This window comes from Zonotrichia albicollis, chromosome 22, assembly GCF_047830755.1.
Source record: "Zonotrichia albicollis isolate bZonAlb1 chromosome 22, bZonAlb1.hap1, whole genome shotgun sequence".
Classification (NCBI taxonomy): domain Eukaryota; kingdom Metazoa; phylum Chordata; class Aves; order Passeriformes; family Passerellidae; genus Zonotrichia; species Zonotrichia albicollis.
This window is the reverse complement of record NC_133840.1, coordinates 1,857,767-1,870,954: the sequence shown is the minus strand read 5'-3', so window position 1 is coordinate 1,870,954 and position 13,188 is coordinate 1,857,767. Positions and strand designations below refer to the sequence as shown.

At 43.2% G+C, this 13,188-nt stretch overlaps 1 protein-coding gene across 5 annotated transcripts in view; it reads left to right on the top strand.

Moving 5' to 3' along the window:
- Positions 1-13,188, top strand: part of USP32 (ubiquitin specific peptidase 32) — a 71,460-nt gene that overhangs the window by 45,117 nt on the left and 13,155 nt on the right. For 2 of the 5 annotated variants that reach the window (XM_074557297.1, XM_074557300.1), the window contains exons 10-18: positions 1,028-1,111; positions 3,356-3,417; positions 3,528-3,630; positions 4,969-5,161; positions 6,232-6,407; positions 7,112-7,252; positions 8,890-9,007; positions 11,830-11,984; positions 12,856-12,937. In XM_074557297.1, coding sequence (XP_074413398.1) covers positions 1,028-1,111; positions 3,356-3,417; positions 3,528-3,630; positions 4,969-5,161; positions 6,232-6,407; positions 7,112-7,252; positions 8,890-9,007; positions 11,830-11,984; positions 12,856-12,937 — 1,114 coding nt within the window. Of the gene's footprint in view, positions 1-1,027; positions 1,112-3,355; positions 3,418-3,527; positions 3,631-4,968; positions 5,162-6,231; positions 6,408-7,111; positions 7,253-8,889; positions 9,050-11,829; positions 11,985-12,855; positions 12,938-13,188 lie in introns of all 5 variants that reach the window. The other 3 variants (XM_074557299.1, XM_074557296.1, XM_074557301.1) reach the window with 2 other exon arrangements.

The following is a 13,188-nucleotide window of genomic DNA, read 5'->3' as shown; positions in this document are numbered from 1 at the left end:
CCCAGAGCCCCTGTGCCAGGGCACTGCTGCCCCTCGGGGCCTGTGGGCATGAGGAGTGAAGGGATTTGTGCTGCTGGGTGAGCTCCCAGGGGCTGCTGAGCTGTGGGATCTCAGCACCCCAGGACTGAGGTGCCACCGAGACCACCCTGGGGGGCTCGGGAGCCCTGGAATGTTCCAGAAGTGTCTGGTGGCTGGACTTTGATCCTACACAGGAGACGACACCTGTATGAGGATAGGAGGGTTTCACCGGGGTGAATGGTGAAGGGATTGGTTAGTTAGAGAGTGAAACACAGGGTTTAGGATTTCTGTACAGGGGGGTTTAGAGAAGTAAGATGGAGGAATTGGGGCGTGTCCTGTCCTTCTTCTTCTTCTTCTTCTCCTCCATCTTCTGTGGTGATGGTGGCACTTTGGGATTGGTCATTACTAAAAGTGCACCGGGCAATAAGAATAAAAGGTATTGGGGAAAAATGATAAATATTGTACACATAACCATGGGTATAAAGATAGGTGACTGTCCGGAGGGCAGCACAGTGTGCCCATGGCTGGCTGCTGAGCAGAGCTCTGTCAGGCTGAAAGAAAATCTTTTAGATAAACAATTAATAAACACCGAGACCGAAAGAAGAACTGAAGCCTCTTCTCGTCCTTTGATACGCGGCTGCCCCAAGGCCACCCCGGGCCTTTCCAGGCCCTCCAAACAGCCAAAAACCAGACACTGACCCAAACTGGCTCTTCCTCCCCTCAGAGGAGGCTGTGGGGGTGTGAGGGGTGAGGGGAGGCTCCTCACTGGGCACTGCTCACCAAACAACACAAACCTGCACTCTGAGCTCTCAGCTCTCTAGGCAGCCTGTGCTATGCTAGAACTGGAATTGGTTTCTTTTACTGGATCTAATTTTATTTAAATAGTGGTACAGCCAATTTTTATCATTCCCTGGTTTTGTCCTGCCCTGAAATGAGACAGGTAATGAATATTTTACCAGAACCAGGTTCATGTTTTGATGGTTTTCCCTTTCCTTCTCCTGCCTTGCAGCTCGGACACCTCACTCTGGAGGACTACCAGATATGGAGTGTGAAGAGTGCTCTTGCCAATGAATTTTTAAATCTGCTTTTTCAGGTGTGTTTAGGGGAAATCTAAGGTTGTAATTTACAGTAATTAACTGCTGAGCTTTCCGCATGGCCACGAAGTGCAGCATCAGCATTTGTGTGCACAGGAGGGGATGTGGCTCTGCAGCTCTGGGCTGCCTTGGCAGAGGATTCTCTCTCTGATTCTCTCTTTGGTTGTTCTTGCAGTGCATGCAATGCCCAGAGCCTCATCTGTTCAACAGAACCTGGTGCACTGCTCACAAAATGAAATTTCGAGTGCATCAGCAATTATGTTTTCCATTAGACAAAGGCTGTCTTTGAAATGATTTTTGTGGCAAATCTTTGCCAAGAAAGTAACCCAGGGAATGAGAAAAAAGATCTCTAATGCTTTTCTTTTTCATTTTACAACCAGTTTCCCTTTCCATTTTCTCTTAAGGCCCTCTAAGGTGCCTCTCATTGCTTCCTTAATGAAGCAGTCCTGGAAAGCTGGGATATCCTATCACTGCTCACTTGCAGAAGCTGAGGATTAAGTGTGTGCTGAATTGGGTTTTAATTGAGCTTGAATTGGATTTCTCTAAATCCTTGAAAGCCATATTTTAGCTCTGGCTCACTTTGTGCAGAAAATAACCCTAAAGAATATTTTCATCCACTGCAGTTTGTTCCTTACCTGTTTTCCTTTGAGGTTGATTCTTGGAATTTAAATAATAATAATCCTAACTGGCCTGTGACTACTTTATAAATTGCATTTTGAATGATACTTTCTTGAGAGCTTCAGGGTGACTGAGTGAGGGTATCCCGAGGCCACCAGCTACACCACAGCTGGAAAGAATAACACCAGAAAGTTCTTCAAATTCATTTTTTCTCTAATTACATCAAGTTTGCTGAAGTTGCAACCTTCTCCAGAAGGGCTGTCTTTATTTTTGGCCTGTCTGGCATCAAACATCCCCTCATAACTAAATATTGATGAACTAACAAATATCCCTGCAATCTTGACAAAGAATGAATGAAGATGTAATAAATCTGTCCTGATGCTGATTACACATCACCAATGTTGCACATTGCTCATTGCAAGTCTCATTTGCAATGTTTTTTTCCCCTCTTGGCATAGTTGCTGTGTTTTCATTTTAGATTTTAATTTCAATTTTTTTTTTGATAACTTTATCACGTCAAGCACAGGGCAGAGTCTGCCATTGATTTATCTGGGCATTTATTTGAGGTGTCATGTGCCTCATCTGCAGACAGAAAAGCCAAATATTCTGAGTGGGAAGCTTGTCAACAAATGGGGTTGTTTGCAGAGGGTTTGGTTTATCTGAGGAATCTCATTTTAGCTACACAAATTTGAAAAGAAACACCAGGCCCAGCTGTGTTGTGTGTGCTGGAAAATCTGTTGCTCCCCCCTGGCTAATGGCCTTTGTTTCATCCAGAATGTGAAATGGTCGCTCTCACTGTAATATAAATTTAAATAAGACATCTTAGCAGTGATTAGAAATCTCCAGCTGAGATACAAATTGATGGCCTCAAAAGGGACATGAGGAGAAGGCTGTAAATCATGGGGGAGCAGCAAAACCATCTGGGAGCTGCCCCTGCTCCCTGGCAGCCTCCTGAGGAGCCCTTCCCTCCTCTCCCCCTGGCTGAAATAGGAGCCATCTGACACTGGTTTGTACTGGGAATGAAACCCCACCTGCTGCCCAGGAGATGGGGCCTTTCCTTCATCAAAACTGAATTAAAATAGACAGAGAAAATGAGCCCCAGACGTCCCGAGCATGGCCTGCACTTTGCAGAGCTTCTGGCTGGGGTTTGGCTTGGTTGCTCTGCTCTGAAGTTCTCCCTCAGCCTCTCCAGTGCTTGTTTGCCTTTCAATCCCATCTAGAACCACTGATTCCCACTTTCTTCCTTTTCAATTCCTTTTTAACTTTGAGTTCATTCTCTTCCAACCCCTTGCACTGTCCAGTTCCTCATTCCCCATCCCCAGCACACCCAGATTTGTGTGTCTGATCCACTGCAGCCCTGGGATCTGGCACAGCCTGAAATGATGAGAACTTTTGCTTTTCTCTTCACCTCAGCATTGCTCTTGGGGCATTTCACATTCTTGGTGCTTTTCTCTTAACAGTGGGAACAAGGTGGGCAACTCACAGCTCAAAAGACTTTTTTATCAGTGATTTATTCAATTTTAAGTAAAATTAAATCTTGCTCCATTATAAAATGATGAAAAAGTCTCATCTGAGTTGTTTATTTGCTTTTATTTGCCTGTTAATAAGAATTTCACTTTTTCCAGGTGTGTCACATCGTTCTGGGCCTGCGACCTGCCACCCCAGAGGAGGAGGGACAGATTATTAGGTGTGTGCTTTGCTCAGAGACTTAAATGCCTTTCAGATCCACCTTTGAGTATTTTCAAAAGATCTGGAAATTCCCTGTTTGTGCTAAAAATTCCCATTCTCTCTGTGCAGAGGCTGGTTGGAAAGAGAGAGCAGGTATGGCCTCCAGCCAGGGCACAACTGGTTTCTCATTGCCATGCCCTGGTGGCACCAGTGGAAAGAATATGTCAAATATGTAAGTAAAATAATAATAATAATAATAATAATAATAATAATAATAATAATAATAATAATAATAATAATAATAATAACAATCTGTACTGAAGAAGTGATTTCTTGTCTTTCTGAATGTGTTGATGGAAAAAACAGTGTGGAGGAAATGTCTGCTGAAGCAATAATGCTCAGAACTGAGCATCTCCTGTCTCTTGGTGGAAAATAATTGTTCTGCTGAATCACTGTTATGTGGGGAGCTTTGCACTGTAATTTCATTAAATCCTCATCTCTTTCATCATTCCTGCATCTTAAGATTATTTTTGAATAAAAACCATGCTCACAGGAGCATTTATTTCACATTTTCTGATCCATTTGATAATGAAGCTGCCCACTTTGGGTTTGACTTGGCTTGGGCCACAAATCCACTCTGAATTTTCTGGACAAAGGAGGAAATTGCTATAATTAGCTTAAGAGGCAATGACAAAAAATAACCTAATACCCAATGAAAGGAGTCCTACTAAAACTTTTTAGATACAGGGTGCTCTTTAATAACCTTTAATTAAAATATTTAAGCTAAAGCATTACTGAATTGTACAAAATAGAGAATATTTAATAAAATGTAATTGGAGATAAATATTATTTGCAGGCTAAACAAGTGAAATAAACCTCTCAAAAGAGTTTTTATGCCCTCATAAGTAATCATAGAAGCACTTGATTTGTTTTATAAAAACAAATAGCTGTAAGTACTCAGAAAACTGCAATGTGTGCATTAACTACCCTTGTAAAGGCTGTTATACTTTGTGCACAATGAATTGGCCAAGTGAGGGCTGGGATGCCAGAAATGCCAGGTCATTTGATCCTTAGCCTGGTGTGAGTGCTCAGATGTGCTCAGGATTTTCTCCCTAATCCTTTGCATAATGGCAAAGGCCATTGCTCACTGCACTTCTCAAAAACCACCAGAATTTCTGTGAAATGCTGCAGGTTTGAAGGGAAAAAAGTGGTTTTTGTTGTTGTGCTTGCTGCTCTCATGTAACCACATGAACTTCAAGTGTTCAAATAATTACAGTCTGTAATTACAGCTGTTTAAAACCAGGTATATTTTAATGTATCTATCTATTATTCCAAATAATTTTGGAATTTTGACTCTGTGCAGGATGGTTTGTTTGATTGTTTTAACAATTCTGGGAGTTGTTTTCTGCTGATTTTTTTTTTATTTGTACATGTAGAAAACATTTTTCCATCAGCAAATCTTGTCATGTGCAGAAGCAGTCACAAAACTGTGAATTTTAGGCGGCTGCTTTGACTGACACATCTTTGATCTTGGCTCTTAATTAACTTTTGTGCTTTTTCCCACCTCTAGGATGCAAACCCAGTTGTGATAGAGCCTTCATCTGTCTTGAGTGGAGGTAAGAATCCCCTGGTAGCTGCTGCAGCCAATACCCCAGAGCAGGGAGAAGACAAAATGGGAGGTCTTAATGACTTCAGTGCTCCAGAAGAAAAGTTTTCAGATAATATTTCCACTGCCTCAGAAGCCTCAGAGTCCACCAGCAGCAGTAAGCATCTTATTTCCTTGGAGGTTTAATGTAGAACAGCTTTTGGGAAAACTGCACACTGCATGGACCCCTCCAGGAGAGACATAGCACAGCTTGCATTGCAGGGGGTTTAGGATTTTTTTAGCATTTTTTTAGGACTTTTAAGGATTTTTTAAGGATTTTTTAGTTTGTGGTGGCTAAACACAAAGTCTTGTTCAACAGCAGTTCATCTGTTATGCTGGGATTCATTTCCAGAATTATTTTCAAGGTATTTTTTTGTCCTATGGTTTATTTTCTCAGTGGATTTTTCCCTCCACTTTCACACTAAGTTGTATAAAGCTGGTTGATCCTATACTCTGCAAAAAGGGAAGAGCAAAAACCCAAGAGGAAAAGCACAGTTGTACTTTTACAGGGCATGTGATTTAAATGTGAATGAGTTTGTGCAGATCCTAAGAGCCATCTTTGTGAAAGAAGAGATTTTAGTCCTGATTTTCAAGGAGGTCTTGTGAGAATTGGAGATTTTTTTCTTGTAAGGTTGCACCTGACATTTTAAAATCATCACTTCAGTTGAAATTAGCTAAATTACTGTGATTTTTTGGGTATAGGGGTTGGGGAAAACAAAGGGTACAGAGACAACGGATCTTTCTTTTTATTTTTATTGAAATTTCCATTTAGTTCTGCATGACCAAAGCAGCTTCTATAAGAATCATTTGCCTTTTCAAGGAAAAACAAACCAAGGCATTATTGGATTTATCTTCAGTTCTGTATGTGAGTTTTTTTAGGAGTTTGATATCCAAACATCCAGATAACAAAATTCTCGCCACATTTGCTCATGCAAAAAGCTGTGTTTGTGTAATCATGATGTAAAATATATAAAATATAATATAAAATCATGAATCCCTTTCTGAGAGACAGCAGATTTATCCCTCTGGAGGTGGAAGAGCTGCATGTTTCACTGCAGGAGGAAGGGCAGCAAACTTGGTATTTTTTAAAACAAAGATACAAGAGTGTAACTCATTCCTTTGTTGTTTATGGGACCACAAGTGAATTATTTCTAATTATTTCTGTTTCTTCTCGTGCTTTGTGCTCAGATGCTCTGTACCCTGGCAGCCCAGGCTCTGAGGTGAGCTTTGCAAGGCAGCACAACACTTCAGACAATAACAACCAGTGTTTCCTGGGCTCCAATGGGAATGCTCTGCTGCAGCTGAACCCCCAGAAACCAGGAGCTATCGATAACCAGCCCCTGGTGACCCAGGAGCCAGTCAAGGTAAAGGCACCCAAGGCATGGCAATAGAGGAAAAGCACATTTTAGCTCTCTTTTATCACAGCTTTTTTATGTTGGGTTTTTTCAGCTTAATTCTGGATCAATGCTGCTCTGTCCCACATCAAAACTGAGGTTTCTTACTCTCATTTTAAGAGGGAAAAATTGTGTTCTGCTTCTACAGCTACTCTTGTGTTTTGTGAGAAAAGAAACGTTCAAAACATTCTTACAATTGGGAAGGTATTTATGAAAAGGTAGCTTGCAGCATTAAGTGTAAAATACTTGGATAATCAAACACTTCAGCATTTCCATCTAAATATGAATTTGCTGCTGCTGTATAACAAGACAGTAAAACAAAGCTGCCAGTTTGTGCAGGGTGGGTGCAAACAGAACATGAAGCACAGCAGCAGCATCAGTGCTGGGCAGAGCTGGGACTGCTCTGTCCAGAGTTGTTGGGGTAGGTGACACAAGAGCAGAAGACATGAATTTTATACTGCACAAGCTTTTAGAGAACCAGTAAACAATGAGACTTGAATGTTAATTACTGTTACATTTAACCACCTTCTCTCAGTGTGAAAAGCAGCTGCTAATTGTTACTTAGAAGCCTTTTAATAATTAAAGAGTGTTCAGTGTTCATGAACTGAAATCACTGTGGCCATGTACTCATTTCTTCCCTTGAGATGTGACAAAAACCCTTTTTTTTTTTAAAGGCTGCATCATTAACCATGGAGGGTGGAAGGTTGAAGAGATCCCCCCAGCTGGTGGAAGGAAAGGATTATGTCATGGTGCCAGAGCCAGTGTGGAGAGCACTTTACCACTGGTATGGGGCAAACCTGTCCTTGCCCAGGCCGGTGAGTTGGGACTTTTGACACTTTTTAATTTGATTTGTCCAGAGGAAACCTCCTACAATCATCTCCCACTTCATCCAGTGTCTGGCAGAGCAAACTGGGGAAAAGCAGCCTCCAGGCTGGTCCTGGATGGAAGGTTGTGCTGTTTAGGAGGAGTTTTAGCTTGCAGCACAATCCCAGGGCTCAGGCAGCAGGGTTTGCTGAAGCACACAAAACTAAACCTGAGCTCAGGTTAAAGGCTTGCCATCAAAACTCCCATCTTTAAGGCTGAGATACAGTTAAAAAGCTATAAAATGGAAAGTGGGGCACCTGCAGCTCTGAAAACCTGTTCTTCTCTCTGACAATTTCATCAACTGGGGGGAAAGCAACAATTGCTGCTTCAGGTTCAGCATCACAAACACAACGTGCAGGGTTTGGGGAAGAGCTCAAAAGCAGCTGGCAATGGGTGAGGCCAGCACTCTCCTGTGTCAGAATGGCTGCTCAAGAACACCTGGGAGCTGGAGCTGCAGGAGTCTGCTCTCTTGGAAATGTTGGGAACTTTTTCTTCAATTTCTCTTGAGCGTATTTATTCCACAGACTGGTTGTTTTGTTCTGTGTCAGGTAGTCCCTTATAGGAGATGCACTTAAAAAATGGATATGAAGGGTTTTTGTGCTGGTAGCAATAGGTTTTTGGTGGTTGATGTCACAAACATTCAGTGTCACAGATGGGAGAGGATTATCTCTATATTTTTGACAATTTGGTCTGTTGGCTCTAGTGCCGACAATTATTTTAGAGGGAAAAATCACTGGCTTCTTGCCTCCTCCCACACATTCTCCATGGAAACAAACACCTTTCATGATCCAGAAAAGGCCACATCACTTTATACACAAAGCAATGTGCTTTTTTTCCCCTCAGAAAATGTCATCACCATTGTTTTTGTTGTAGCTGAAGTTGAATACTGTGGCACTTGAGTGTGGTACCTTCCTTCTCACAGCTTGAGCCGCTTTCTTCTGCTTCACGTGGTCACACAAAGACTGAACATTCCTTCCATTTCTGATTGTATATTTGGACATTTCTAAGTGGCAAAATCTTTGTAGAAATGGTGGCTGAAAAGCTGCAAAATCTGTTTTGGGGTAATTTCAGCTTTTCCTGTAAAGACAGCAAAATGTAACAAAAGGAGGTTGCAGCCTGTTTGTACAATATGAAGGCTTGAAGTCAATCCTGTGATTCACAAAGTTCAAACCAAATGTGTTATCCTGCATTTGTCAGTTCTTTCAACAGCTGTGAAACTTTATGTGCAAGTATTATACACTGAGTGGAATTAATGAGGTTCATTGTGGATTGACATATATTGCAGGAGTTATAAGAATATTCTTTCCATGGTGTGGTGCAGAGAGTGATGCTGCACTAAATAAGGTGTTTGCTTTTGACAACCTGCAGCTAATAAGCTCCAAAAAGTGCTTAGGAATCAGGAAATTGTCATTCCTGGGGATATTTGCCTAAAACCCCACGAGAAGTTCGGATTTTTTGTCTCCTCATTAAAGAGTTTGGCTTTTTAATAATTTAACCACTTTTAATGAACGAATCACTGCTGTTCCTATCATTATTCCCTCCACACTTGCAAGGTGAGTCTCTGCAATGTTCCTGCCATGTTCTGCAGGTGATCAAGAACAGCAAGACCAACGTGCCAGAGCTGGAGCTGTTCCCCCGGTACCTGCTGTTCCTGCGGCAGCAGCCGGCCACGCGCACCCAGCAGTCCAACGTCTGGGTCAATATGGGTATGATGAGCCTCAGAATGTTCCCTCAGCATTTGCCCAGAGGTAACTTAAGAATGCAGCAAGAACCACCATCCCCTGTGCAGTTTCTAGGCCAGCCCAGGCTGGGGGAGCTTCCTGTGCTGTGCTTGTGCTCCAGCTCGATCGCCCGGCGGCACCATCGGCGCTGGGAGCTTCCAGGGCTGCCCTCGAGGGAAAAGCTCCAGGGCTTTCCCTGCCCTCTCCTTGTGGGAAAAGGCTCCAGGGAGCATCCAGGGATCCCCTGTCCTCTTCTCGAGGGAAAAGGCTCCAGGGCTTTCCCTGCCCTCAAGGGAAAAGCTCCAGGGCTTTCCCTGCCCTCTCCTTGAGGGAAAAGCTCCAGGGATTTCCCTGCCCTCTCCTTGGGGGAAAAGGCTCCAGGGCTTTCCCTGCCCTCTCCAGGGCTTTCCCTGCCCTCGAGGGAAAAGGCTCCAGGGCTTTCCCTGCCCTCTCCAGGGCTTTCCCTGCCCTCTCCTCAGGGGAAAAGCTCCAGGGCTTTCCCTGCCCTCGAGAGAAAAGGCTCCAGGGCTTTCCCTGCCCTCTCCTTGGGGAAAAGCTCCAGGGCTTTCCCTGCCCTCTCCCTGGGGAAAAGGTTCCAGGGCTTTCCCTGCCCTGCCTCGAGGGAAAAGGCTCCAGGGCTTTCCCTGCCCTCTCCTCGAGGGAAAAGGCTCCAGGGCTTTCCTTGCCCTCGAGGGAAAAGGCTCCAGGGCTTTCCCTGCCCTCTCCTCGGGGGAAAAGCTCCAGGGCTTTCCCTGCCCTCTCCTCAGGGGAAAAGCTCCAGGGCTCCCCTGTCCTCTTCTCAAGGGAAAAGGTTCCAGGGAGTATTTGCAGGGAAATCTGTTGATTCCCATGTTTATGGATGAGTTGAAGGTGAGAAATGAGCACTGCAGTAGCTGAACTGATCAGGAGAGCCAGAGCTGGGCATTCCCATTTGGGAGTGATTGCTGTAGCCATGCAATAGGTGCCTCTGTGCCTCTCTGATAGTGAAGTGGCACAATAAATTCAATTAATGCTCAGACAACTCCTTCTGAGTTACTTGGGCAGCTGGGCTTTGATGCCCAAAATTATTTAATGCTCTTTAGAGAGCGATGAAATGAATGGAATATGAAGGCTATTGTTTGGTGTAGTTCAAAAAGACAATTAAATACAAAGCCTAAACACCCAGCTAAAATCTATTTGTCATAATTGTGCTGCTAATGCTCACCAAAAGATCGTACAAGGGTAATCTTAAGTTGTGGCTTCACATTTCAGCTGAGGTGTTGCAGGAATTGTCTCCAGTCCCCAGTTTGCCTCACACAGAGGCTGGAAGGAATCCCTGCACTCACATTTGGACATCCACAGTAAAGTGTCCAAAAATGGGCTCACCTGACTGCTGAAAACTCAACAAATCCCTCAGCCTTGCCAGAGTCAGGGTGTGGGTAGAACCTGGTGCAGATTCTCAGGTTTTCATTGCTTTGGGAGGGTCTCAGCCCTGCCTGTGCCATCGAGCTGTGCTGCACAAACTGCTCTGCCCAAACTCAGCTTTCCTGCCTGACCTAATCCAATGGAAACTGCTTTGTTTGGACATCCTAAAATGCCCAAATTCCAATGAACAGAATCTTCTCATGTGCCAAATTTGATCTTGATTTGGAATTACTTTGCACTGCACTAATTTGATTTGTCCAATCTGTTATTAATCTTGTGGAGTTCTCAAATGTGCTTTCTTGCTGTAATCTTACAACTAATCCTCTGATCCCTAATCTCAGAAAATGTTGTTTTCTTTTAAAAAACTGTGTACTTTGCTTGGTACACTGAAGCCAGATTGATGCTTTGCTGATTTATAAGGTATCATTTACTCTCTTGTCAAATTGCATGTGATGATGTAATACTGCACCTTTTCATGCTGTACTTTTTATTTTATTGTAATCTTTTAACAGTGAAAATAGAATTGTGTCACTCCTCGGGCTATTTAAGTATTGCAGTTGCCCAGTTTGGTTTGGGCTGGATAAAAATGCTTGTCATGTTTGTAAGGAATGGGGAACTTCTGAGTTTTAAACAAAAAAAGCTCAACAGAAATTCCCCTCTTTAAAGTTGGTCTCATCTCTAGTGCAAATCTTTTATTTAAAGATGAGCTCCCATTAGAAAGAGCAACAATCTTGACCAATTAATTTGTTGTTGCAAATGTGAGCTTGTTGAGAAATTTTGGTGGAAATCCCAGGTGTCTTCACAGAATGTTTTGAGGAATTGAGTTTTTAAGAAATTTAGTTATTACGAGTATTTCTGTTGTGAGCTGCCAGGCTGATTTCATGTGCACAGAAGTGCTGAAGCAAAGTCATGCTACTCCCAAAAATAGCCAAACTGATTTTTGTGCCTTATATTTTACTTATAGCATTCTCTCAAAAAGGAAACCCTAATTAAATTTTGAAATCCTTTACTTTGAAAATTCCCTTTGCCTCTCCTACTGTGTCTTTGAGAGACAAAAAGAATTGTGGGAACTTGTAAAACACCATTGAATTTTGAAATTTCGTATGAGAATCTCAGATAAGCAATTTTCTAATAGAAATAATTCTATTTAATTCTAATTTAATAATTCTAATTTCTTATTAGAAATAAGAAATTTCTAATAAAAAGGGAGGTATTTTACCTGCTTTGTGAAAGCAAATTCGTTGTCCCAAAGGGTCAGTAACAACTACTCTTACACCTAACTGCTGAGCACTACAGGTGTAGAACACTTTTTGCAGAGTATTCAGCGTGCAGCTGTTGGTGTGACCTGTGGGTAAATGCAGCTGTGTTTGAGACGTTTCCCTGCTGTCCCACTGTGAATGCAGGCAATGTCCCCTCCCCAAATGCCCCTCTGAAGAGGGTGCTGGCTTACACCGGCTGCTTCAGCCGCATGCAGACCATCAAGGAGATCCACGAGTACCTGTCGCAGCGGCTGCGCATCAAGGAGGAGGACATGCGCCTCTGGCTCTACAACAGCGAGGTAACCCCGCTCCCCTGCCTGCCCTCGGCCTTTCTTCTTTGTTTTATGTGCTCTTATTCCTCTCCAGAATCTGCTAATTGCACGTGCACAGGGAAATGAGGGTGGCCATAAAAATCCTTTGCGGTTAAAGGCTCTTGGTGGTTGTTTATCAGAGGGTTTTGTGATTTAATTCCCATTGGAGGGGAGATCCTCTACACTCCTCAGAGTGTAGAGGATCCTTTAAGTACATGCAGAGGATCTTTTCAGTGATGTAGGGGATCCTTGGTTCATGTAGAGGATCCTCAGAGTGTAGAGGATCCTTTCAGTACATGCAGAGGATCTTTTCAGTGATGTAGGGGATCCTTGGTTCATGTAGGGGATCCTCAGAGTGTACAGCATCCTTTCAGGACCTGTAGAGGATCCTCAGAGTGTACAGGATCCTTTCAGGACCTGTAGAGGATCCTCAGAATGCAGAGGATCCTTTCAGGACCTGTAGAGTATCCTCAGAGTGTACAGGATCCTTTCAGGACCTGCAGAGGATCCTCAGAGTGTACAGCATCCTTTCAGGACCTGCAGAGGATCCTCAGAGTGTACAGGATCCTTTCAGGACCTGCAGAGGATCCTCAGAGTGTACAGGATCCTTTCAGGACCTGCAGAGGATCCTCAGAGTGTACAGGATCCTTTCAGGACCTGCAGAGGATCCTCAGAGTGTACAGCACCCTTTCAGGACCTGTAGAGGATCCTCAGAGTGTACAGCACCCTTTCAGGACCTGTAGAGGATCCTCAGAATGCAGAGGATCCTTTCAGGACCTGTAGAGGATCCTCAGTTCATGCAAAGGATCCTCAGTTCATGTACAACTCTAATTCTATGATGTGTTTTTTCCTCCTGCAGAACTATCTCACTTTGCTGGATGATGAAGATCACAGACTGGAATACCTTAAAATCCAAGATGAGCAGCATTTAGTAATAGAAGGTATAAAAAGGATAATGTACTATTCTAAAAATAGAGGTTTGCAGAGGGAACCTGTGGGGAGGTGGTGGTAAAGCTAATTTAGGAAAGTTTGCATGTGTTTTGTCCCTGTTTTGAAATACATTTGGATCTTTTGTTGGTTTGCAACAACATAAAATAATAATGGTGGCTCATGAACTGATTTATTCAGAGCTGGTGGATCTTTATTGAGAATAAGAATAAGCACTGAAAAATTTGCTATTCAAGAGCAAAAG